Source organism: Pleurodeles waltl, chromosome 7 (assembly GCF_031143425.1).
Source record: "Pleurodeles waltl isolate 20211129_DDA chromosome 7, aPleWal1.hap1.20221129, whole genome shotgun sequence".
NCBI classification, from domain to species: domain Eukaryota; kingdom Metazoa; phylum Chordata; class Amphibia; order Caudata; family Salamandridae; genus Pleurodeles; species Pleurodeles waltl.
In genome coordinates this window covers 676,613,324-676,640,477 of record NC_090446.1, presented here as the reverse complement: position 1 = coordinate 676,640,477, position 27,154 = coordinate 676,613,324, and the positions used below count along the sequence as shown (strand labels likewise).

Sequence of the window (27,154 nt, the reverse complement as noted above, 5' to 3'; positions counted from 1 at the left end):
CAGGCATGCTACGCCATGCAAAAGACATTTTCAAGGAGCCAGTTAAAAGTAGGGCAGTGACGCCTAGGGTGGACAAAAAGTATAAGGCGCCTCCTACGGACCCTGTCTTCATCACCTCTCAGCTGCCACCAGACTCTGTGGTGGTAGGGGCTGCCAGAAAACGGGCAAACTCACACACTTCTGGGGATGCACCTCCACCAGATAAACAAAGTAGGAAGTTCGATGCAGCCGGGAAGAGGGTTGCTGTCCAAGCAGCAAACCAGTGGCGCATCGCAAATTCACAAGCGCTGCTAGCGCGATACGACAGAGCCCACTGGGATGAGATGCAGCATCTCATTGAACATCTCCCAAAAGATCTGCAAAAAAGAGCAAAACAGGTTGTTGAGGAGGGTCAAAACATTTCCAACAATCAAATACGCTCCTCCATGGATGCAGCAGACACGGCCGCAAGAACCATTAATACGTCGGTTACCATCCGTAGGCACGCATGGCTCAGAACGTCTGGATTCAAGCCAGAAATTCAGCAGGCAGTGCTTAACATGCCAGTAAACGAAAAACTTCTGTTCGGTCCGGAGGTCGACACAGCTATAGAAAAGCTCAAGAAGGACACTGACACTGCCAAGGCCATGGGCGCACTCTACTCCCCGCAGAGCAGAGGATCTTATAACACCTTCCGCAAAACACCTTTTAGAGGAGGGTTTCGGGGTCAGGCCACACAAGCTAGCACCTCACAGTCCGCACCGCCCACCTACCAGGGACAGTACAGGGGAGGTTTTCGGGGCCAGTATAGAGGGGGGCAATTTCCTAGGAATAGAGGAAGATTTCAAAGCCCCAAAAACACTACCAACAAGCAGTGACTCACACGTCACTCACCCCTCCCACACAACACCAGTGGGGGGGAGGATACATCAATATTACGAAGCATGGGACAAAATAACTACAGATACATGGGTCCTAGCAATTATCCAACATGGTTATTGCATAGAATTCATGCAATTCCCTCCAGACATACCACCAAAATCACAAAATTTAACAAAATACCATTCACAACTTCTAGAGATAGAAGTTCAAGCACTACTGCAAAAAAATGCAATAGAATTAGTACCAAGCACACAAATAAACACAGGAGTTTATTCACTGTACTTCTTGATACCAAAAAAGGACGAAACACTGAGACCAATTCTAGACCTCAGGGTAGTAAACACATTCATCAAATCAGACCACTTTCACATGGTCACACTACAAGAAGTGTTACCATTGCTCAGAAAACACGACTACATGACAACCCTAGACCTCAAGGACGCATATTTCCATATACCAATCCATCAATCACACAGGAAATATCTAAGGTTTGTATTCAAAGGAATACATTACCAATTCAAAGTATTGCCTTTTGGTTTAACAACCGCTCCAAGAGTATTCACAAAGTGCCTAGCAGTAGTCGCTGCACACATCAGAAGGCAGCAAATACATGTGTTCCCGTATCTAGACGACTGGCTAATCAAAACCAGTTCGCTCACACAATGCTCAAACCACACAAATCAAGTCATACAAACCCTCTACAATTTAGGGTTCACCGTCAACTTTGCAAAATCAAACATTCTGCCAAGCAAAGTACAGCAATATCTAGGAGCCATAATAGACACAACAAAAGGAGTAGCAACGCCAACTCCACAAAGGATCCACAATTTCAACAGGGTCATTCAACACATGTCTCCAAACCAAACAATACAAGCAAGAACAATACTACAGCTCCTAGGCATGATGTCCTCATGCATAGCCATTGTCCCAAACGCAAGACTGCACATGAGGCCCTTACAACAGTGCCTAGCCTCACAGTGGTCTCAAGCACAGGGTCACCTTCTAGATCTGGTGTTGCTAGACCGCCAAACTTACCTATCGCTTCTATGGTGGAACAGTATAAATTTAAACATAGGGCGGCCTTTCCAAGACCCAGTGCCACAGTACGTAATAACAACAGATGCTTCCATGACAGGGTGGGGAGCACATCTCAATCAACACAACATAAGAGGACAATGGAACATACATCAAACAAAACTGCATATAAATCATCTAGAATTATTAGCAGTTTTTCAAGCACTAAAAGCTTTCCAACCAATCATAACCCACAAATACATCCTTGTCAAAACAGACAACATGACAACGATGTATTATCTAAACAAACAAGGAGGAACACATTCAACACAGTTAAGCTTGTTAGCTCAAAAAATATGGAAGTGGGCTATCCACCATCAAATTGGTCTAATAGCACAGTTTATTCCGGGGATCCAGAATCAGCTGGCAGACAATCTCTCTCGAGATCACCAGCAAGTTCACGAATGGGAAATCCACCCACAAATTCTGAACACCTACTTCACACTCTGGGGAACACCACAAATAGACTTATTTGCAACAAAAGAGAACGCAAAATGCCAAAACTTCGCGTCCAGATACCCACACAAGCAATCCCAAGGCAATGCCCTATGGATGAACTGGTCAGGAATATTTGCTTACGCTTTTCCTCCTCTCCCTCTCCTTCCTTACCTAGTAAACAAATTGAGTCAAAACAAACTCAAACTCATTTTAATAGCACCAACGTGGGCAAGACAACCCTGGTACACAACACTGCTAGATCTGTCTGTAGTACCACACATCAAACTGCCCAACAAACCAGATCTGTTAACGCAACACAACCAACAGATCAGACACCCGGACCCAGCATCGCTGAATCTAGCAATCTGGCTCCTGAAATCCTAGAATTCGGACACTTACAACTTAGCCAAGAGTGTATGGAAGTCATAAAGCAGGCCAGAAGGCCATCCACTAGACACTGCTACGCAAGTAAGTGGAAAAGATTTGTTTGGTACTGCCATCATAATCAGATACAACCACTAGAGGCAACTCCAAAACATATAGTAAATTACTTGCTCCATTTACAAAAAGCAAAGCTAGCCTTCTCTTCTATTAAAATACACCTTGCAGCAATATCTGCATACCTGCAAACTACATATTCGACTTCCTTGTATAGGATACCAGTTATCAAAGCATTCATAGAAGGGCTTAAAAGAATTATACCACCAAGAACACCACCTGTTCCTTCATGGAACCTAAACGTGGTTCTAACAAGACTCATGGGCCCACCCTTCGAACCCATGCACTCTTGCGGAATACAATTCCTCACCTGGAAAGTTGCCTTTCTCATCGCCATTACATCTCTAAGAAGAGTAAGTGAAATTCAAGCGTTCACAACACAAGAGCCTTTTATACAAATACATAAAAATAAGGTCGTCCTACGACCTAATCCAAAATTTTTACCAAAAGTTATTTCTCCATTCCATCTAAATCAAACGGTAGAATTACCAGTATTCTTCCCACAGCCAGATTCTGTGGCTGAAAGAGCACTACATACATTAGATGTCAAAAGAGCATTAATGTACTACATTGACAGAACGAAGAACATCAGAAAAACTAAACAGCTATTTATTGCATTCCAAAAACCTCATGCAGGTAACCCAATATCAAAACAAGGTATAGCCAGATGGATAGTTAAATGCATCCAAATCTGCTACCTTAAAGCAAAAAGACAACTGCCCATTACTCCCAGGGCACATTCAACAAGGAAAAAAGGTGCTTCAATGGCCTTTTTAGGAAACATCCCAATACAAGAAATATGTAAGGCAGCCACTTGGTCTACGCCTCACACATTCACCAAACACTACTGTATAGATGTGCTATCCGCACAACAAGCTACAGTAGGTCAAGCTGTATTAAGAACTCTATTTCAGACAACTTCTACTCCTACAGGCTAAACCACCGCTTATGGGGAACTAACTGCTTACTAGTCTATGCATACCATGTGTATCTACAGCGACAGATGCCATCGAACTGAAAATGTCACTTACCCAGTGTACATCTGTTCGTGGCATCAGTCGCTGAGATTCACATGGACCCACCCACCTCCCCGGAAGCCTGTAGCAGTTCAGAAGTTACCTTCAATTTTGTACATTTGTATATATATTACTTAATCCTTTAATAGGTACATACTTACATTTTTCATTGCGCGGGCACTATTACTATAGTACAACTCCTACCTCACCCTCTGCGGGGAAAACAATCGAAGATGGAGTCGACGCCCATGCGCAATGAGCACAGAAGGTGGAGTCACTCGGTCCCGTGACTCGAAAACACTTCTTCGAAGAAAAACAACTTGTAACACTCCGACCCAACACCAGATGGCGAGCTCATGCGCATACCATGTGAATCTCAGCGACTGATGCCACGAACAGATGTACACTGGGTAAGTGACATTTTCATTATATAGCTCTTACTACCCCTGAAGAGTCACTAAAAGTGCTTTTTCGGCGAGTAGCATGCTACTCCGGAACGCAAGAGGAATTAGTGGTGGATAAGTATAGGGAAATATGAGCACAGTTTTAGTATTACTTTGAGTTAATTTGAGCAGAGGATATGTGAGTTTGTTAGATTGACTAGAGTAATGGATAGTAGAGCTCTGTAAGTTCTGATTAAGTGCTCACTATGGGTAACCGCATTTTAGACTGTTTGCCTGGACAACTGATTTATCAGAGTTCTGGCACCGCCATTACAGTGTTTTAGGCTACAGGTAATCGTTTATGTATTTCACCTCTTTGGTATTTTTCAGAACAGTAATACTTAAGGATACCAGTTTGGACATATAGGTTACTCCCTCCAAGGATAATTCCTGCCCTCCCTCCAAAACGAAAAAGAGCTCTTATGTTTTGAAAATGAATCTGCCATTCCAAAGGGTCTATGACTTATAGGCCTTTTTATTTAGGATTTTCACATGTGTACATACGTTGGGTTGTCTGCTTTATTTTATGGCTACATTGAAACCTTCCTACAAGCATACTTTTTTAGCAAGTTTACCCTCATTGAGTTTGTTTTAAATAGCTTATGTTTAGCAACCACTAGGGGCTGTACAGAAATTATAGTGGTCGGTATCAGATCATATACTACCATATGTCAGGATGAACGTTTAGATGGTTCTACAAGCAAAGACCTCACAAAGCCTTTGATTGAGATATATATATATATATATATATATATATATATATATATATATATATATATATATATGTGTGTGTGTGAATGTATGTTTTTTTTTTTTATTTAGTTGCTCTTGGCTTCCTCTCCCAGATCAATTTAACAATGTATGTGTCTGTGAACTTCATCTAGTGATAGATAGGTTTGCATCATAGCGGCATGAGACATATGTAATTTGTCTCAATAGAAGATGAAATATTTCTTATTCCATACACACTTTTCTGCATTGTAGCACCGTAGGTTCCACAGGATTAAATTGCAAGCATTACAATGTTACTGACTTAACAAGTTGTTTAAGTTATTGAGATGTAATTATTGTGACTCATAAAAAAGAAAAGGCAGAGCATATCGAATTATTTGTCTATTCAATTACTTGAGTTTGATTTTGATTTTTAATTTAATTCATAATTTGGTTTGGTTCTTGCAGACCATATTGAGCTATAGTTGAATACCTATGTGAGTCCTACTGAAAAACATTATATTTCTAAAGCAGCTAGAAACCCTTTTGATAGACATCTTAAGTCCTGCTATCCACAGAGAAAGCTTTGCATTCTTTCTGTCTTAGTAAAGCTGAATGTCCTGCCTTCGCATTTGGTAGCATATTTAATTTCATAGATTACTAATTAAATGAGATGTAGATTTATATAGCGCAGTTTATCACCCGTGAGGGTTTCAAGGCGCTGTCTGTTGGCATGGGCAGATTGAATGATTTGCCCAGAATCACAGTACTTTGCACCGATGCAGAGGACTGAACCTTGGTCTCCAGTTCCCAAGGTGGTTGCTCTGACTGCTGTGCTACATCCTCTCCCTTCTTTGGCCAGGTGGTCCTAATGCAGATATATCAATCAATCTGCCTCTTCCGTAATGAGTAGGTTTAATTCAGCAGAGAGGACTTGACAATTGTGGAGCAATACTGCAAAGTCTCTGCCTCTCTGAGAGACCTCTTGATCTGCTCCTAGATGTGATCCTTATAAGATGGCAGAAGTGCAAGACAGGAAATAGATGTTGGAATTTCTTATTAAGATTATGATGTGCACCTTTGAGTTACTGCATTTTGTTAAGGTATTTTGACTAGGGAGAGAAAGGCACATGCGCCAAGTGGCCTTTGGTTGTATAAATAGTCATTTTGCTTCAGACAAGTAAGTGTAGAATAATGAGCTGAAGAGCAGAGAGTTACCCTCCAAGTCAGGCCATTTAAGTAATTTGGGACAAGAGCTTTTCTGAAATTTCAAAATTAGTATCTAACATTGGAACATTTCTGCTATGTCTTTAAATTTCACAAATCCAACTAGGATTCTAAATTGTATCCAATTTTATCCAATCATTTGTGCCCGTTTTGGAGGCATTGGAAATTTACAGGTTTGTAATCATGTGTTAGCAATACCAAAGCACAATTCTACCTTTTGACCTAAAAAGGGCAGAGGTGTCTTCATGTAAGTCCTAGTCCATACTAAGAGTTGCACATCTTTCATGCTGCATGTCCTATAAATGTAGGTTGTCTCTTTTAACTTCCATTCTGCTAGCATTTGCAAGTGTCTTCGGTTTCCTAAAACCCAAGCTCTAGTTGAGTGCTGGGTAAAACAAAATAAACATGTTATGCGTTTTTCTGCCTGCTGATTAAGTCAGTCCACTCTCAAGACTATTTCTTGCTGTCACACACTCAAAATTGCTTCATAATGACCACATAATTTTTTTTTATTCAACTTGGTCTGCATAAAGTAATTTAAATGCTAGATTTTAAAACTAGATGGCTGTCAGTCCTGGAGGTAAAGGTCTCACTAGCCTTTTGTCAAACTATTTCTTAGTAGACACGTGACAGCAACTTTCTCATATTTTTGTGTTTTTAAGGTAAGATAACCAAGGTACCTTGCTCATGGACCTTTCATCTCTCTTACTCGTGTGACCTGAGACAAAGGAAATCCCATGTGAGAACAGTGTAGAAAGCCCACCTTTTACATGTTCTTCACTAGTTAACTTTTCTCCATTTCTAACATAAGTTCAAGTGCAAAGATGCATTTCACCACCTTTGATCTCTTCTGATACCTCCCATTTGTGATTTTGCAGAAAATTGCTTTAGTGTGCTGCATTAGGGTTTCCTTGCTGGTCTTTTGCCTTCTGAACTTGGCTACCAAAAGAGGATATTATGGCAGATAGTCAGTATCCGGATTTCTACATTTCACTCATATTTGATTTCATTCTCTTGCACAGTGGTGGACTGATCATCAAGCTAAAAAAAACAAATCAACAGTTCTCTGACAAGAAGAATATCTCACTGGGAACATCACTTGGTCTGCAAATGCTGTTAAGGGGAGGATAGACAGGGCATGCTGCTACTCCTGTTGACTTGCTACTGTACTAAAACAAATGTAACCAAAAAGAGAGAAAAACTAATTGAGAGCAAATGTGGGGACAGTGGTTCCAAGTGACAAGGTCTAGTAGGCATTGCTGTCTAGCATTTAACAGATTTCAGCGTCTGCTTCTGAAAATGCTTCCTCAGGAACTGTAAATTTGTTAATTTGTTAATTTAAGATGCTTATATAGCCGACTTGGACTTCTTAATGTGATGAATTACTCACTATCTCCTCCTGAAAGGATGAGAGGTAGTGATATCATTGTTGACGCTTGAGCATCAGGATTAGATAAACTTAGGCCCAACTAAGTGTGGCACTTATTCAGGAACGTGCCCACTGACTATTCAGTGGACATGAAGGAGAGTCTTCAGGTGTCTGTGAATGTATTTCCATTTTTTGTTTAGCAGTGTTTATTAAAGGATTTTGGAGGTGCTGTGTGGATTTTGGTACCATTGTGTTTCAGCTAATTAGCAGGTATTACCTACATTGATTCTAAATGTCAGTATTTTTACCTTAAAGATTTTCGAACCCAGTTTACTTTCATGCCAGAAATCTTATGTAAAGTCATTGACTGAGTTAAATTCATAAGGGAACATATAAAGACGAGTTCATTTATATTACTATATTGGTACTATCAATGAATAAATGAAACAAAACTATTATGTTGGGAGTTAGATATTTAAACTCTTTATCGATGCACTTGTCTTTACTATGTGGGATACAGCGAAGCAGAAAAGGTCTAATTCACTTGTGCAGTTAAAATGACTTTACCCAATTATTACTTCACTTAAGATCTGACCCACATTCTTTGTGAGTTAACTGTCTTTTTTTTTTATATTGAAGGTTGCCTTTCAAGGAGATCCTGAAGGTGCTCTGATACAGTATGTAGCCAACGATGAAGCCAGACGGGCCATTTCTAGTACAGAAGCAGTTTTAAACAACCGGTTTATAAAACTAATGTGGCACAGAGAAAATGATCAACAACACCAACCTCATCAGCCATACCAACAGCAGTCACAGCCACAACACCACCACCATCCACCGCACTACAATCACCAAACACAGACTAATCACACAGCTCCAGCAACATCAACACCAGTAAATATACCCACGGTAAGTTGGTTACATAAACCACAATGCTGTCTCACTTTACTGCTCTTCTTTTGCCCTGAAATCGGTTGGTCAGGATTAATTATACTGTTTAGTAATAAGATGGTACAGTGGTGATAGAGCTTCACTTGTATTTGAAATGTATGTCTTGCTTGATTGGGATACCTTTAAAAGATGCTATTTTGTTGGCAAGCAGGATTGATGGGAAAAGGGTATTCATGCATTTTGTGTTACCATAGTATGACAACCTGTGTCCTAAAAAAGTTGTCTTTTACTTGATAATCCAGTTATCAATCATCCAAAAAAAACGCACCTGTGAATGCCCAGGGGGCTGAATCAGTATTTTGTTTAACTAGCTAGCATGGTATAATTGTTTGGAATTGACACCGTAAGTAGCTTCCATTACTTAACTATTTCATGATATAGAGCAGTGCATGTCAGTCAGGCTATAGTAATTTGGCTTCGTGTTTGCCTAAATAGCTGAAAACATACTTTTTAAGTGTATGAATGATGTTTAAGAAAATTAGAAATCATTGAACACGTGCTTCTCAAGCACATTCATATCTTTGCATTTTCTGCTATCCGTCTGTGTCATTAGAAAGGTTCAGTGATTCAGGTTAGACTTCAAAATGTAGGGAGTAAAGTACTGTTACAAGAAAGTGGGGATATGTTTTAATGAAGAAGTGCAACTATGTCTTCCAAAATGCACAAACCCAAACTAAGCAAAATCAATTGTATAAACTGTGGATGAAGATTTATACCAGTTGGGGTGGAGGTGGGGGGAACCAAGAAAAAATAATATACCCTGTTTCGACTCAAGTAAACAATAATATGAGGAAAGGAACAAGGCTGGAAGGCTACTAACTAGTGAGCATGGGTTGAAAAAGATGCAAAGTTTCATAAAGTAAATCAAAGATGAAAACGTAACCATCCTCATAGAAGAGCAGTGGTAATTAGAACAATTCAGGAAATCTCTCAGTAGGGTAGAATCCTTCTTCATTGCCGGTGCTTTCTGTTCCTTGGCTGGACAGGCACATGCACATATCGATGCTCCCATCTCGAGAGACTAGGTGGATATAATAATGCAGCTTGGCCCGTACCAGACTGGTTGTCAGCCAGTTCTTGGATTAAGTTATCTGAGGACAAACTACAAAACTTGACATCTGTAATTAACAGCACCTGCTCAAAGAGAAAGCATCGCCCTCCAAGGCCATAGTATTTCTCAGAACAAAACCAAACTTGGACCAGAGAAGGATGTGGTTCAAGTGTGCCCATTTCATTTTAAACATTTTGTGACAATTTTCACAAACGTTTTTGCAGCCAGATCAGGTAACCTGCTATCTTTTCGGTTTCACCCAGATCACATTAGTTTGACTACAAAAAGGAAATAATAATAAAAAGACAATTTATTGCTTGCCAAAGCTAGGTATAGCAGATGGGACATCCTCATGCTCTGGGGTTTTGACAAGCCCTTTGACAGGGTGAACTGGTCCGCTTTGTAACACCTTTCACGAATTTGCTGTTGGTCCCATGTTTACTTGAAAAGACTTTTGGCTAGCTACAAAACCATGACTGCAAGAATTGTGGTTAACCCGCGACTGTCATAGAGGCCTAATCATTGAGTGAAAGATGAGGCAGTGATACCCATTTTCACCTCTTTTTACCTTATCCATGGAACCTCTAGAACAGCAGGTAAAGTGCAGTTGTAGGGTATTAAATTAGGAAAGGGCATGTCTTTGTTTTCCAACAATGTTAGTGTCCTAACTCCCCCTAAAACACATTACCAGGCCTGTTAAGTGTATTAGAGTAGTGTTAAAAAACAACCAAATCCTAATCAACCCCAGACAGAGTATTGCAGTTAGAGTGAAAAACGCCAGTGAAATGCCTTGCAGGCACTGTAAAAGCTGATGTGTGCAAAACCCTGTAAAGGAATAACAAAGCATTAATGAGCGCAACACAGTCCTACTTGTGTAGCTGGGACACCTATGTCTTCATAGATGGGGGTAAGATTGCCTGAGCCAAAATGCCCATTTTACTGAAAATTCTTAGCCTTTCTTGCCGTTACCAGTACCCTTCCTAACAAGGCTCCTTACATGTCTGCAGAGGGTGTGTAATTTGCTGATCAGAATGGAAAAGGGGTGAGGGTTTCTCTGATCCAGGGAATACTGACGCAATAAGTCTGGGTATTACAAAACTGGAGCAATGCTACTTCGTTATACAACTGCAGTGTTTGACAAGTTGGAAAGGTATAGTGCTTTATTAAGCACTCACTGTCAGAGTGGGTCATTATAAGAGACTTCATGGGTTCCAAGAAGCCAAAGGTGTGACATACTATCCACTTATTTCAGTCACAAAGGTGCCCCTGCTGCCATGTCAATGGGGGTGCAACAGGTCTGGCAAACTACTCATCACCAGTCTCCATGCTTTACACAAATTGACTGGTCACTCAGAGTGGACTGGGGAGACATTGGGAGGCAGAGGGCAGACAATAGTACAAAACCAAGTAAGTTAAATGTTCATCAGTAGGGTGATATGAAGTCTTTCTTACAGGTGAAATTGGACTTTATCCTCCTGAAAGTTTGAGATACAGGTATTCTGGTGTACACAATTGGGTGACCAAATAGATGGTTGTGTGGGGGGCACCGGACCACTAACTCTTTTGAAGGGTTTTTGCCATACAAGGAATGTTTGTCATTCACATTACCACAATATGTATCACCAGGGCTTGCCAAGAGAAGTGGCCCTTAGGAATAGAGTTGGAATAGGATTTGAGGAAGTATTATTATGAAGAACAGTGTGCCAACATTATGAAATGGATTATGACTTTCATGTCCCAAACACATGGCTGAAAATGCTCTGTAAAAATAAATACAGGTTGTTTTACACCCTGATGATGGTGAGGGCTTTGCAATCAGATGGATGCTTATGGAAGTGGGATATGGGCTTCACTGTCCACCTGTCGTGGGGCTGCCCGAAAAGCCAAATAGTCATAGAGGGAATAGTGTATTATGGATGGATCAGTTAAATGAGACACTGATGCAGTACTATTGGGATCCTCACCAACTACACAAAAACCTAAGGATACCAAACAAGTTTACAAAGATAATATCCCTCATGTTGGCTGCAAAGCAAACCATACAAGTTTTATGAAGACCTGCAACAGGTATTATAGCTATACATTGGATGTAGAGATTATGGTTTCTGTTGGTAGTGGAGAAGTTTATTCATGGTATTTGAGAAACACCTACTTCAAGGTATGTGAGAAACACTGTATGGAAGAAAATGGGATCTCTTCTTTCCTCACACTGGGCTTGAAGCACACCCTAATACTTATTATTGCAGAGGATGTGCGAGCCACAACTTGAGTAACAAGTAATGTGAAAGTGTGCAAGAACATGTACGTTTTAATAACATGTTTGTGGCATATGTAGCTTTAGATAACATGCTCTGCTTACTCCTGCCATCTAGTCTTAGACTTTGATGTGTAGAACTGGGTTTTTCTTTGAAGACGTCTTTTGAGTCACGAAGTATACTGACTTCCTCCTATTACTGGTAATGTGCATGGGCATCAGAGTCATTGTTAGTTTATTTTTCCTGCCATCTGTTTCCGAAGCATTGCCAATTAAGCTCCATGTCGAAGCCTCATGGTGTTTGTCATCAGACTTATTTGTCTTGTCCCCTCCCATTGGCACAGAAGAAAACTTTCTTTGTTCGGACTCTTCCTCTCGAATGTCTGTCGCGCTCAACAATCCTGTTTCTCTTGACTCCCGCCTCTGGCCCTGCTCCTTGCCGGGCCTTGTGCCTTCTCTTCAATTAATCTTTACAGTGACTTAATTTTTGTGGAAAGGCACATTATGACTTTCCTTATAGTCTGATTCATTTCCTGTTTATTTTATTTGGCCCACAGATGTTCCCCCATTTACTCCAATGAATCCCATTTTGTATCCACAAAACTGGGTATACCTATTTATAAGCTTATTGTTCTGTATTTTATGTTACCTGTAGCTTTAGAATGACTGATAGGACTCTCCCAGTTGCATATGAAGAGGTTGTTTTGGTTGATTGTTCTGCTGTTGAATAATCTGTTTATGGAACTCCCAAATCCCTTAGCAGGTGCAGTTATTTTTTATCCACTGTTATTCTCAGAGTTGCTATTTACTTTCCTAGACAGCCAAATATGGTATTTTTGTAAACACTTTACATGTGAAAAGTTTGACTTGGGGTTAAATAGTTGTTTGATTAATTTTCAGTTCTGAGTCTTTACTGACTGGGTCTGGTTATACTATTCATTGTTAACTTTTAATGTTTTCCTTTCTCAAGTTTAACAATGTATGTGTTACAAAAGAGAGGTCTCAGTCTCTTTGGGGAGTCTAGCCCGCAGATAAACTAAAGCCCCCGGCCTGTTGGCCCGGCACCCCCACATCCTGTGGGAAATGGCATAAATATTGTTGCACAGCCTTCCGAACAAAATTGCAGAAGTGGCCCAACCTGGCCATATTTACTGTGGCAGATCATGAAGGCTGTGATTTGAAACTGTGGACTCAGTTGCAAGGTCCATGAGGTTGTCAGTGACTGTCATAAGTCATGCCATTCTCCATTGAGCTGATTTCTCAGTGAATGTCCACGTGAACTTTGATTATGCCCTTTGACAGTATTACCTTTTCAATGAAAAAGCAGACTGCCCTGGAGCGGTTAGGACTACCTCTGCTTGCCGATTTCAGAGTCAGTACCACAAATCTTTAGACCACTTAAGGGTTATTTGTTTTTATTAATGTTAACTTTCCCAGCGTGTTAAGCAGCCAAACCACTTTTTGCGACAATAGACGGTCCAAGATGGGACAGATAGGCTCAGCAGTGCTGTCCCTCCTCTCTCACACTGACTGGTTAACCACATTAGTTTTCTTGTCAGGGAATTCCATGTGTCTTGTTGGGGGAGGGTATCACACAATTAAAGCTGTGGGAGGCCATCACAGTGGATTGGTGGGTCTTGCAGATTATGGAAAGGGTCTGCAGTTTGGCCCTCCAATTCCTACTGTCTTCTCCTCCCAATCAGATCAGCACATTCACATTCTCCAGCAAGTGGTCAAGGTTCTCCTGCAAAAATGGGCAATAAAACTAGTCCAAAAAGAGGAAATGGGGCAAGAATGTTATTCTTGTTACTTCTTTGTGCCATAAAAGAACAGCTGGATGCTTCCCATTTTAGACGTCAGGGTCTTGAATACTTTTCTCCAGAGAGAAATTTAAGATTTTGTTCCTCGCACAGATTCTTTTGGCTTTGGAAGTAGGAGACTGGATGGGGTCCCTCGATTTTGCAGGACTCACACAAGGTACCTGTGCTTTGTGGTAGGGTCTAGTCACTACCAATTTGTGCTGCATTTGTTTGGGTTAACTAAGTTAATGCCTTCGGTTGCAGCATATTTATGCAAAATGGGGATCTCTTTGTTACCGTACCTGGACCACTGGCTCCATTAGGCAGACTTGCTGCAGTTGGTGTCTGACTACATACATGTCACAGTAGCCTTACTCTTTAACGTGCAAATTTCTGCCAATCTGTCTAAATTGCACCTCTTCTGTATTTGGGGAACTGCTGGATACAGCATCTCCAAGAGCCTTCCCTCCTCCAAAGAAGATTCTAAACTTCTGATATATGTTCTTGATCTTTGGTGAAAGAACTTGGATTCCACTGCTGGAGGTCCTTTGACTTCCAGGTCTCCTGGTTACTCTTGCACACTGGAATAGGCGAGCCCTCCAGTGGTGCCTTTGCCTGCAGTGGTTCAACATGGAGACAGTCTGATGTACATCATCAATATCACCCTGGGATCATTAGCAGTCTTCTGTGGAAATGTGTAGCGGAGAAATGTATATCTGCGAAATTCTTCTACCTCCTTTGTAGGATAGTGTGCCCATCTGGACATGAGAAGGTTTTGGTCTCCAGAAGAGCATGATTGTCTCATCTGGCAGGTTCCTTGAATAGCGGCGGTAGCGACCTGACTCTGCATTACCTGACTACGAGTGGTACCTGCATCTGAAGATGGTACAGTTAATCTTTGTGCTCTGGGGCACCCGTCTGCTGGACCTCTTCACTGCTTGCAAAAGTGTGCTTTGCCTGCTGTTCTGTGCCTTTTTGTTTCCTATCGTAAGGCATCCTGCAGGATGTGTTCCCCTGGCCCTGGAACTTAACTCTGCATTACGCTTTCCCTCCCATAGTCTTCATTTTTTAGGTGCTAACGAATCTGCCCCAGGTGATTCAAATCTCCCGGTACTGTACCCAAGGGCTATTGAATGCAGACCTCTTAAGCTAGTTACTTTCTTCCTTCCCCCTTTCCTGCTCAGGGCTGTTAGAGCAGTCTGTGTTTTGCTTGCTGTTCTATTCTGCTATTCTACTCTGCAAATTACCCTACATATTTAATCATTCACAGCATCTTTTATGACATCATTGATAATATTACTGCAACATTTGCAATAAAATTATTGATGAGAAAACCGGCATGGCAGAGGCGCGAGTTAGTTACCTTAGGGCATGAGTTCTATTTTCTTGTCATAAGTGTAACTATAACTGCTAATTTTTTTATGGTTTTGTCTGTGTAAAATCTTAACCTGACTATGGCATCCCTGTAACCGTTTTGTTTAATACAATTTCCTAACTATAATGTCCCTGTAATCTTTGTTTTTTTTCAGTGAAAAAATAAATATGTATACACTGAAAAAAAACAAAGGTTACATGGACGTTATAGTTAGGTTCTGAATTTACTTGTATGAAACCATAGAAATTCAGCATTTATAGTTACCTGAGCTAACTAACTTGCTTATGACCTCACATATTACATCATAAACACATTTCTGTATAGACACACATTATATTTTTTGGAACTCAATGTAACATTTTTAACCATTAAATTACTCATTAGTGCATTCTCCATACCAGCTTCAGTATACATGAGGAATCACTGTAATATACTGATAGAAACTGGAAACATCCTTATCCAAGTTCAGCAGAATACATTTCTTGTTTAATGAATTACTTATGTAATTCCTTTACATAAATCACAAACCTTGCATTTATATCTTTTATAGCATGTTGTGAACACACTGCTCACTTTCTTCGCCCTAATAATATATTCATATAGTAACATTTTGCCAAATAAAGTACATTTCACTAAACATACCTGATGATTCTAGTTCTTGTGCTCGGTTTCTCTTTCAGTATCAATTAGAATTTCTTCTCCCTGAACAAACCTCATTAAACCAACCACAAGAATTTAGTCCACTCTCATAGCAGACAACCGGTAATGGCAACTTGTTCAACTTTCCGTTCAAGGTTACTTAGTCAGTAAACCAATCACAATGTCCCTTTCATGTTAATACAATGTTCTACAGCTTCTCACTGTCTGTATAGTTAACCCTTTGCGGTGCTCCTGAAAAGTTATCCAATAAGAAATTAGTTTTGCCGGATCCACGAATCCACTACGTATTCAGCGCGGACCCCCTATGTAAATTTGCGGATGGATCAGCAGATCCCCGGGGAAGTTCGGAAATTATTTTTTTATGTATTTAAAAAAAAAAAAATAAATCCATATAAACACTTTTTATTTTAAACACAAAACAAAATCATAGCATTAAATAATCATTATGAATCATTAATGCCTATATATATGGTAAAACAAAGTCACATTCTAGTTTTTCTTTTCTGTTCCCTTCCCAATCATTCTATTACCATGATTACCCAGTCTGCAACAATCTGCTGCCCCAGGTCACAAGTTCATAACAGTTTCTGACTAGAGCATGCTTAGTTTCAAGCCACATTTCACACGTGTGGTTGAATCTTTCACAGTAAACATATCACCCTTTTTTTTTTTTTTTTAAACTAATTTCCAATTTTTCTAAACCCAGTCCAACATATACTTAAAATTCACATAACCTCACTACCTACCTTCACCCAAAAAAATATCTACAACAGCCAGTGGGATCACTTCTTCCAGACTGTACCTAGTACCCTCCATTTCAACTGATTTTCATTTCATACCAGCCTAATTCAGCTGCAGCCTTCTCCTGTGTGCTTCTCCAAATTACCTCAAGGACGTTCAGAGTGTGGATTGTGGGTCACATTTGCAACATCCGGACCTTATGATTGTACACTGTGGTGGCAATGACCTAGGTGTGGTCACAGGAGTTGGTTTGGAAATCCTAATGAAAGATACCTCTAGAATATTAATGAGACTCTTTCAACACACTGTCTGTTTTCACACATTTGCTAAAGGCAGGAGTGGAACTGCTCAACCCAGTTCTGCTCACAAATAGAGAAATCCAGGGCAGATGTTAATAAAACTGTTTCTGCATTCATCAGGGACCATAACATGATTTCTCTATATCACAGCAACTTAAGATTTGATATGAAGGGTATATACAGAATACAGTATTCTTCCAAGGTACCCACCTTCTGGAGTTAGCAGTTTGATGTCACTTGGCAAGAGCTATGATGGGTCTCGCCAAGCGAGAGCAAATTAAGTCTGCTCCTAGTGGGCGGGAGCAGGTAAATTGTCAAGCGGCAAGGAACCAGATGAAAGGATTACTCCCGACTGCAGGGAGCAGCACTTCAGCTGTTCCCTGCATGCAGGAGCAATGCCGGCTCCCGCTGGGAGCCTTGAGGCTCCACTCATGGGCCCTAGGAGAGGAAAAGAAGTTAGAAGCCTGTCTGTTTGGCCCTACCACATATACGTTGGTGGAATGCAACTTCTTTACACCTGTTTCTGGGACGATGGACAGCTTACCAAAAGGCCTCCTCAGCACATTTCCTGTGACTTTGGAGATCTTTTTAATGCAAAGGAATATGAGCACCTCTCCACCAAAAAAGAAGCACTTATTGCATATTATTAAGAGGAAGTATCCTTATTTGATGGAGATTCAACTCTTTGTAGTCTTGTCATCTTCTGTACATGACAATTCATACTATGACAGATATCTGTATGAAGACGCTCCAGGAACAATCACATTGCCAGAATTACAGAGACACAAGGTCACTGGCGTCATTACCTCAGGGTACCTTACTTAGCTTCAGTGTGGAAATGCAGTATACATTAAAACAGCCGGTAGCACTTACCAATTAGCCATTGGAAAGTACTCCAGTTGGTAGACATTTTGAGCAGAATAAGCAGGTCAAGATGCATTCTGGAACCAATGCTTATTTCACTGAAATTAAACCTCAACCTTCTCCTGAGGGGAAGGGCATTTGCCACAGGGTCTGGCCGCAGACCAGGCCCTGCGGTCAACCTCAGCCACGCATGGCCAAAGGTCGTGCTTGGCTGGTTGCTTACAGGGGGGGTTTGACTGCAGGGCCTGGCTGCAGGTCAGTCCCAGAGTCCAACCCCTGGCATGCATGCTGAAGGCAGTGCATGGTTAGATATGTCTGGTTGGTGGGGAGGGGTCCCTCAGGGCCTGGCCTGATGCGCAGCATGGGGGCTGGGTGCTTACGGGGGTTGACTGAAGACCCCCGCTGGTTTAAATAAATGAATAAATAAACATAGAAATTCACTGGTAAAAACAAAGGTTACAGCAACGTCATAGATTCTGAATTTACACACACAAAACCATAGAAATTCAGTTGTGGATAGGTAATTCAAGTGACTAACTCATGCCCTATGCTAACTATAACTCGTACCTTTGCCATGCAAGTGCGAGTTATACTTACCTTAGAGCATGAGTTATAGTTGATATAACTATAACTGCTGAATTTCTCTGGTTTTGTATGTTTGAAATGTGAGCCTATATATAAAGTCCCTGTAACCTTTGGATTTTTTAAAGTGAATTTCTGTGGGGTTTTTAATACTTTATTTCCTAACTAGAACGTCCCTGTAACCTTTGTTTTTTTTTGGTTTGTTTTTGTGTGCGTGAGTTAGCAGGCGATTTGATTGGCATTGAAGGCCTTCCTACCTTCCATCAAGGGGAGGCTGGTGCAGATGTTCACAGACAGTACCACTGCCATGTGGTACTGCACAAACCGGGTGGGAAGAGGTCCTGTTAGGCACTGCGTCTCTGGCATGGTTGGAACATCAGGGTGCTCCCTGGTATTTCAACACCTGGTGTACACCAGGGAGGAAGAACTCGGCTGCAGATGGTTAGCGGATCACGAATGGCGTTTCCATCCTGAGGTGGTGTAAGATCTCTTTGTAGTGGGAGAGCCTTGGTTAGATCCGTTAGCCTCTGCTGAAAATGCGTAATGTCAGCAGTTGTGTGATGTAGTTTCCAAGGCGGCTCTCACTTGGCAATGCTTTTCATCTAGAGTGGAGCCCCGGCCTCCTGTATGCCTTTCCGTCCATACTACTCTTGCCAAGAGTTCTCAAGAAGATCAAGAACGACCAGGCCCAAGTAATCCTTGTGGCACCGGACTGGGCATGGAGAGTCTGGTATCCTGAACTTCTGATCATGCAATGAATTCTCCAATCCGGCTGCCCCTTTAGGAAGATCTTGTGTCGCAGCAGCAGGGAAGGGTTTTCCACCTGAATATGTCCAGTCTCCATCTTCTTGTGTGGAGATTGAGCAGTGGCAGTTGACAGTATTTGACCTTCCTCTCAAAATCTGTGGTGTTATCTTGGCAGCCAAGCGTTCCTCCATCAAGACGGTATACGCCTGCTGTTGGATGAAATTTGTGACTTGATGTTCAGACAGAAATGTTGATCCCCTTTCTGACCATCTTTCTCAGATTCTTATATTCATTCTATCTTTTGCCTAGCAGGGCTGTGCTCTGGGCCCTCTTAAAGGTTATCTTTCTGCTATCTCTGGATTCCTCATATTGCTTGATTAACCCTCTTTCCAAATCTTCCAATGTACATAGGTCCTTGAAAGGTTTAGTTCATCTTTTTGAGCTACTTTTTCACCCTTTTATCATGCTTCTGTGGGACTTGAATCTAGTACTTTCTTTCTTAATGTGCGGTCCCTTAGAGCCACTTCACAATTGTCACCATCAAAACTGCTTTCCTCGTGGCTACAACATCTGCTCGTCGACTTAATGAGCTACTGGCCTTAACTAAGCATCCTATTTACCCATCCATCCATCCATCCATCCTGATAAAGTGGTGCTTCACACTGGCCTTCTTTCTTCCAAAGGTGGTCACGCTCTTTCATATAGGTCAGCCAGTTACCTTGCCTATTTTCAGTGCCCCCCCTCACCCTTCCCAGGATGAGGAGCGTTGTCGTGCTACCTTGACCGCACATGGGAATTCTGTGTGGACGAGCAACTTTTAGTGGGGAATGTTGGAGCTAAAACAGGTAGTGCTCTGCAGAAAATGACCAACTCTAGATGGGTTGTGCTATACATTTTAAAATCTGCTAACCCTGGCTAAGAAGCAACCTCATGAGGTCTTGCACACTCATTCTTCCTTTCTTTATTAAGCTTTATTCAGAAGCATAAACACATCCATAAAAGCAATTTACACTAAAACAATCACTGTTCAGTTCATAAAATAGAAGAATAAGAGGATACAATAACTAGAATAATTGAGGAACAGAAGCCAAAAGCAATAGCGGCAAAGGTACTAAGACAACATAGACCTGCCAGCTCGAACCGCAGATTTTGAATTTTGAAAAGGTCCCAATGTCCAAAACAGCTTCTTCATTACATAATAATAAAAACCTCAAAGCGGGACTACACTTATCCATAGTTCCTTCTTAAAAATTGAATCAAATAAAATCTGGTATTACTTAAGGAAAATTTGCAAAAAAAGTAAAATGAAACATTGAGTGACCAGAATCATTATCACAAGGGCAGGGTACATCATTTAAATTTCGTACAAAGCCCAAAGGGAAGCAAAGCAAATATTTCATTGTCAGATCTAAAACAAAATAATGAGCGTTCCTAGCGACTAGGTGCCCGCAAAATATGAGTAGGGCAGTCTGACTCAATCAGATTAAAATTGGGAGTCACTCTGTGCTTACCCACTACTTCGCTTTACCGTCTAAATTCCTTGTAGCTATAATTGCCTGTGCCACAGTCATTTACACTAGAACAAGATAATGGATCAGTAAGAGTGGACTACGTACCAATTTTACAATATTCAGCCTTCAGATAAGCTAACCAAGGAAAAAGCATCCCTCCTGTCTAAAGGAAGACAATCCATTATTATCTCTTTAGATAGGGCAGCTTCTGAGGTCCTCCACATAGCAAGCCATAACAAAATCGACAAGCTCTAATCCGATCTGCCAGGCACGGGTGGCCAAGTTCTTAGTAGCAGTGGAATGAAAGTCCGATCCACTCTCCAAATTATTCTGATGATGATTTCTTCAGGCCCTGAGCATAGAAGTCCGGAAACTTTGGGATGTAAAAGCAACAGTCCGGCTGCATTTAATATTTGTGTGCGCCTGCAATTGAACGTTCCAAGCTAAGGCACTGTAGTCATTGTCCTGAGGAGGCCGTAGTTTCTTAGACCGAAACGCGTCGACTATACCGTTCTAAGGAGTGACTGTTGGAACTTTTGAAACATTTGCATTGAATAATTTGGAGAGTGGATCGGACTTTCATTCCGGTGTTGGTTCCCCTGCACTGGAACAGGATTCTTTCCTCCTACAACTGTCACTACCTGGATCCACGACTGCTTGCCTGTCCATGGTTAAGCAGCTTGTATTTGATTTGATGTCTCACGGTGCATGTCTAGTTGTTAAGTTTGTTTTTTGACTTGTATATAGTTTGTGTGTGTGCATCAATTTGTTATGTGCATAGGTGATGTGTTGACACTATGATTAAATTGATTTATTTGTTATAAAGAAATTACTATTCAGTAAAAAATTTAGTTTTTTGCTTAGATACTTAGTATTGATTTATCCCTGATGGATATTTTGATTTTCTCTATTATTACTGTCCCTAATCCAGTGGGGGTATAGGGGGGACCTCCCCTCCTTTTTTTTGGTATGTTAAAGCCAATAGGCAGCTAAACCAAAATACCAAATGTAATGTCTAATGTCCTGCCAGTGTCTAATGTCATGCCAATAGGCAGCTAACTTGAATAATGTGCTATTGGTGAACATTGAGCAACTGATATGTGCAGTGGTGAAACACAAAGTCATTGGTCAAACACATTTAATAGCATAACAAGTCCTCAACACGCTCCCTCGTCAAGCATGCTGTAGAAGTCTGGGATCTCCTCGACTCAACAGCCCTGGATGTCGCCTTCCTCACGGAGACTTGGATCACCCCCTCTGGTGCCCCAGATATCACCACAGCCATCCCAGACAGCTACAAAATCATCCACAAGGACAGAGCCAACCAGCCTGCAGGAGGCATTACCATAATCTACAAGACCAACCTCATCCTAACTACCACCATTGAGCCGCAGTCTCAGTCAATGCACCAGCACCTACATTTCCAGATCTAGACCAACCCAAACATCTCCCTACATGGCACCCTCATCTACAGACCACCGGGACCCCAGTTCTTCAAAGATATCTTTGACCTAGTCACCCCCCCAAGCACTCACCTCCTCCAACTACATCCTTCTTGGTGAACTCAATTTCCACCTTGATACCCTCGATGACTCCAGCACCTCAAACCTCCTGGACAACCTCACAACTCTCGGCCTCAGACAACTTGTCAACGTCCCCCACCCACAGAGCCAAACACATTCTTGACCCCGTCTTCTCAGCAGGGGACAACATCACCATTTCCCAAACCTCTGAACACCATTGACCCGACCATTAGTGCAACCTCTTTACCTACACAAAGAACACCACATGCCACAACCCCCCATCCCACTGGCAGACTCGGGGGCAAAGTCACACAAGCACAGCTCAACAGCGATTTCAATCACTCCTCCCTCCCACTGGACACAGCGGACGCAAATGAACCTGGAAGCAACCTACACTGCTTGCTCTCAAACTGCTTCAACAATGTAGCTCCCCCTAAGGAAATCAGCAGGGAATCGACCAGGCAAAACACCCAATGGTTTACACCAGACCTACAGGAATCCAAGCGTGCCTGCAGACAACTGGAACGTAAATAGAGGATCAGCAAACCACCAAAGAGTGAACAGCCTACAAAAATGCAGTCACCACGCACCACCAGAACATCAGAGCTCCCAAAAAATTCCGCCTTTCAAGCACGCTTCAACACTAGCAAAGAGCTCTTTGCCATCGTCAAAGAGTTCACGAACCCCGAGACAGACCCCTCATCCATCCCTCCCTCCCAAGACATCTGCAACGTCCTCACCACCTTCTTTCACCGTAAGATCCAGGACATCTGTGAAGGCTTCAGGAACCAAAGCCTGCCGGCACCGCTCACCGACACTGACCTAGCACCTCACCAGATACTGAATTCCTGGACGCCCATCACCAACGAGGACACACAGACTAATGAACTTCATTCACTCTGGAGCACCCTCGGATCCATGCCCTCATCACATCCTCAACCTGGCAAGCACCACTATAGCACCGGAGCTCTGCAGAACCATCAACCTATCCTTCGACGACGCCACGTTCCCCTCAGACTGGAAACACACCAAAATCAGCCTCCTACTCAAGAAACCCACAGCCGACCCTAGGGAGCTGAAGAACTACAGACCCATCTCTCTGCTCCCTTTCCCAGCCAAGGTAACTGGGAAAGCTGTCAACCAGCAGCCCACCAAATTCCTCAAGACAAACCGTATCCTAGACCCATCCCAGTCCAAATTCAAAAGCAACCACAGCACCAAAACCGCACTCTTAGCAGCCACTGACAACATATGCATCATACTGGACCGCGGAGACACTGCCGCACTCAGCGTCCTGGACCTCTCTGCCTCATTTGATATGGTCTCCCAATCCATCCTCTGCGACAAACTACACAACGCTGGCATCCAAGACAAATCCCTGAACTGGATCATGTCCCTTTTCACAGGAAGAACACAGAGGGTCAGACTACCTCTGGTCACGTCAGAACCTAAAGACTTGCTGCTGAGTGCCCCAAAGATCCTCACTCAGCCCAACGCTTTTCAACATCTGCATGGCCCCGCTCGCTAAGATCACCAAACATGAGCTAAACATGGTCCCCTACGCGGACGACACCCAACTGATCCTCTCCCTGTCTGAGGACTCTGCTCAAGCCAAGAAGAATTTCCATAATGGGATGAGGGCAGTTGCCACCTGTATGGAGGCCATCTGCCTCAAGCTCAGCTCAGACAAGACAGAGATCCTCATGATCGGCTCCACCCCTTCTGCCCGGAGCGACTCCTGGTGGCACACCGCTCTCGGTAATGCCCCCGCCCCCCCACTGACAATGCACACAGCTTCGGCATCATCCTGGACTCCATTAACGATGACCCACCAAGTTAACGCCATCTCCATCACGCTTCCACACCCTCTGTCTTCTGCGGAAGATTTTCAAATGGATTTCACCCCGCTCCCCCTCTCAACACGAGGACAGCAGTCACCCACACAATCATCACCAGCAAACTGGACTACAGCAACCCACTATATGCCGGCATCACCAAGAAACTTCAATCAAGACTAAAAGGAATCCAGAATGCAGCAACCAGACTCATCCTGGACATTCTCAGACACAGTCGAATCTCCTCCCACCTCAGAGACCTACAATAACTCCCAGTCAACAAGTGCATCACATACAAACTCCTGATCCTCACCTTCAAGGCACTGCACAACATAGGACTGACATACCTCAACCTCCACCTCACTTTCTGCGTACCCAACAGAGGTCTCCATTCCTCCTAGCTCATCCCTGCAGCTGTCCCCAAGATGCAGAAAAGTACAGCAGGAGGAAGATTCTTCTCCTACCTAGCAGCCCGGACATGAAACACACTATCCCACAAGCTCAGGTAGACAGCATCACTGAAGCAGTTCAGGAATGACCTCAAGGCTTGGCTCTTCGACTGAGCAGCATGCTACATTCAGCACCTTGAGTCCCTATGGGTGATTATCCGCACTTTAGAAATCTGTGATTGATTGAGAGACCCAGAACCCAATGAGAATCTAGTACAGCGATGCACAATATTAGTGGACCAAGACTCTCCAGCAGATAAAGTAACACCTAGGTAGGGGAAAGTAGTAGTAATACTGCGCAGGTGATGCAAGCCAATGACAATGCATAAGAGTCTGAAGATCAAGTGAGGCCATAAAATCTACAAAAGTGTTCACTAACTCACACAGTGCCCTGGCGGTGCAAGCCATGAGATCTGAGTCATCAGCATAGAGGAGGGTGTAGTAGTGCACCGTTAATCATTGGGACATCTGGCATCGAACATACTAAAGACGGATAGAGTTCATTAGGATAGAGGTTGAATAAGGGGGGGGGGGGGGGGGAGGGAGTCAGCACGCAACCCTGTCTCACTCCCCAATGTATGGCTATATCTCCTGACACCTCACCCTATGTACTAATATGAACCCTAGCACTCATGTCTTTAGGAAGAAATGCAAGGAAATAAACTAGTATAATGTCCAGACCACGATTTATTAGAAGAGGCCAGGATTATATAGTATAGATTTTTATTAAACCTATAGGGCCTCTGTTCGGGCCTGTCACCTTACCTCCCACACTTTGATTAATGGCTTCCTCAAATTCTCCCAGGGTGGTCTGAAAGCAAGAAACAAGGCATGGGTAAATAGTAAATATCTCAGACGTTACTAAAATGTTCTTACCATTACTTGCTTTTAATGTGGCATGCAATTGTTTTATTTTTTCGCTTCAACTCTGATGCAAAGAACCAGAAGGATTTGCTGTTATTCTACTGTAATGCCTGCACTAACTGATCCCACTGACTCAAAATTACCTCCTGCCATAATTTAGTAGTGGCCTTCTATATATATATTCTTACTCAAAAGGTCACCACCTCTGCACGCTCATTCCACAAGAGCCAAGGCTGCGACCACACTGAGTTCCAGTCCTGGATATCTGCCAGGCAGCAACGTGGACCTCCATGCACACGTTTACCAAACACTACTGCACGGACCTTTAGGTCTGTCATGACGGGCATGTTGCTCGTTAGGTCCTACAACTTCCTGCTCTGAAATTGGTCTCCAGGCCCACCTCTGGGGATGGTATTGCTTGGGTATCTATTCTAAGGTAAGGAATATGCAGCTGGAAGTCCCTAGGAACAAGTTAGTTACCTTTGGTAACGCCTAATCTGATAGAGGCTATAATCTACCTTCAAATTCCTTACTGGCCCAGCCATCCTCCCTGCTCTGCAAATGGATTTATAGGGACAGGGCTATAGCCCTTTCAGGGCGCTAGTTATCCACACCAGTGGTCAGTGTTCTTCATGGCTCCTTGCTTCTGGCATGGAATGTTGTGAAAAGAAACTGATGACCGCGCACCTGGGTGACGCCTATAAGTGCAGTGAGTATCACTTCCAATGTGGATGATGCATGTGGAGCCAAGGTACTGCTCACAAAAAATCGTCTTGGAATATTGCCCCCTGTAGGAGGCTGGCCTGGTTTGTAGTGGGTACCATAGGTACTTACACCTTATACCAGGTCCAGTTATCCCTTGTTAATGAAATGTAGTCTGTGTCTAGAAGCCAGGCTGTCTAGAGGTAGCTGTAGGCAGAGCAGCCAAGACTGAACTAGGAGACGTGCAAAGCTCTTGCAGTGCCACTGTAGTCACACAGTACTTACACACAGTACTCAGTGTTACCAAAAATAAAGGTACTTTATTTTTGTGACACAAGGCCAAATATATCTTAGAGGCTATACTCCCTTAGGAGGTAAGTATTATACACAAAATATACACTAGCAACCAAAATCATGTAAGGAAACAGTCATAAAATAGTGCAAATAGTGAAAATCACCATAGGTTACAATGGGCCTAGGGGGAACACAAACCATATTCTAAAATAGTGGAATGCGAATGTTTGTTTCCCACCTAGGCAAGAGTAGTGTGTAGAGGGGTGCTCGGGGTGTAAGAAAACACCAACGGTAAGTAAAATACCCCACCCCAGAGCCCAGGAAAACAGAAGTAAAGTTCAGCAAGTTTCCTCAAAACACACTTGGAGTTGTGATAAAGAATAATGCAAAAATTAAGCAAGACTGCAAAACACCAAAGATGGATTCCTGGACCTGAAGCCCTGCGGCGACCAAGTCCAAGAGCTGCTGAAGAGTCCAAGGAGAACAGGAGCCCCTGCTAATCCAGATGAAGGTGCAAAAGTGAAACCTACAGGTTGGAAGAAAAAGGCAGATGCACCAAAGAAGATAGCTGGGGGTTCCTGCTTTGATGCAAGAGATGTCCCACGTTGAAGAGATGAATGCAGGCTAGCTTTCGTCATTGGTTCTGTCACAAGCCTGGGCTCACGCAAAAGATGCGTTTGGCGGGAAGTGGCGCTACCCGGGCCCAGGAGGGACCTGAAGGTCTCATCTCGGACTGAGGAGGGGGCTCTCAGCACTTCAGAGAGCCATCAGAAGACCAGGCACCACTCACAGGAGTTCCAGTACTGTCTTGCACAGGGAGACAAGTTCTTACCGCCACCGAATTTGGACAGTCCGTGTCACTTTAGTCCACCACCTGTGTTCCAGGATCCATGCTTGTTGTCAGGAGAGGGGACCCAGAGGTCGTCTGCAGAGAGGTGCCTGCTAAAGCAGGTAAGTGACTCCGTCACTCCACAGGAGATTCCTTCGGTTCTTCTGGTGCAGGATGAAGACGGGCA

The 27,154-nt window shown here is 42.7% G+C and overlaps 1 protein-coding gene across 3 annotated transcripts in view; it reads left to right on the top strand.

Annotated features, from left to right (window-relative positions):
- RBM27 (RNA binding motif protein 27) overlaps positions 1–27,154 on the top strand; it is a 622,061-nt gene that overhangs the window by 397,671 nt on the left and 197,236 nt on the right. For all 3 annotated transcript variants that reach the window (XM_069244680.1, XM_069244679.1, XM_069244678.1), the window contains one exon: positions 8,277–8,546. In XM_069244680.1, coding sequence (XP_069100781.1) covers positions 8,277–8,546 — 270 coding nt within the window. The remainder of the gene's footprint in view (positions 1–8,276; positions 8,547–27,154) is intronic.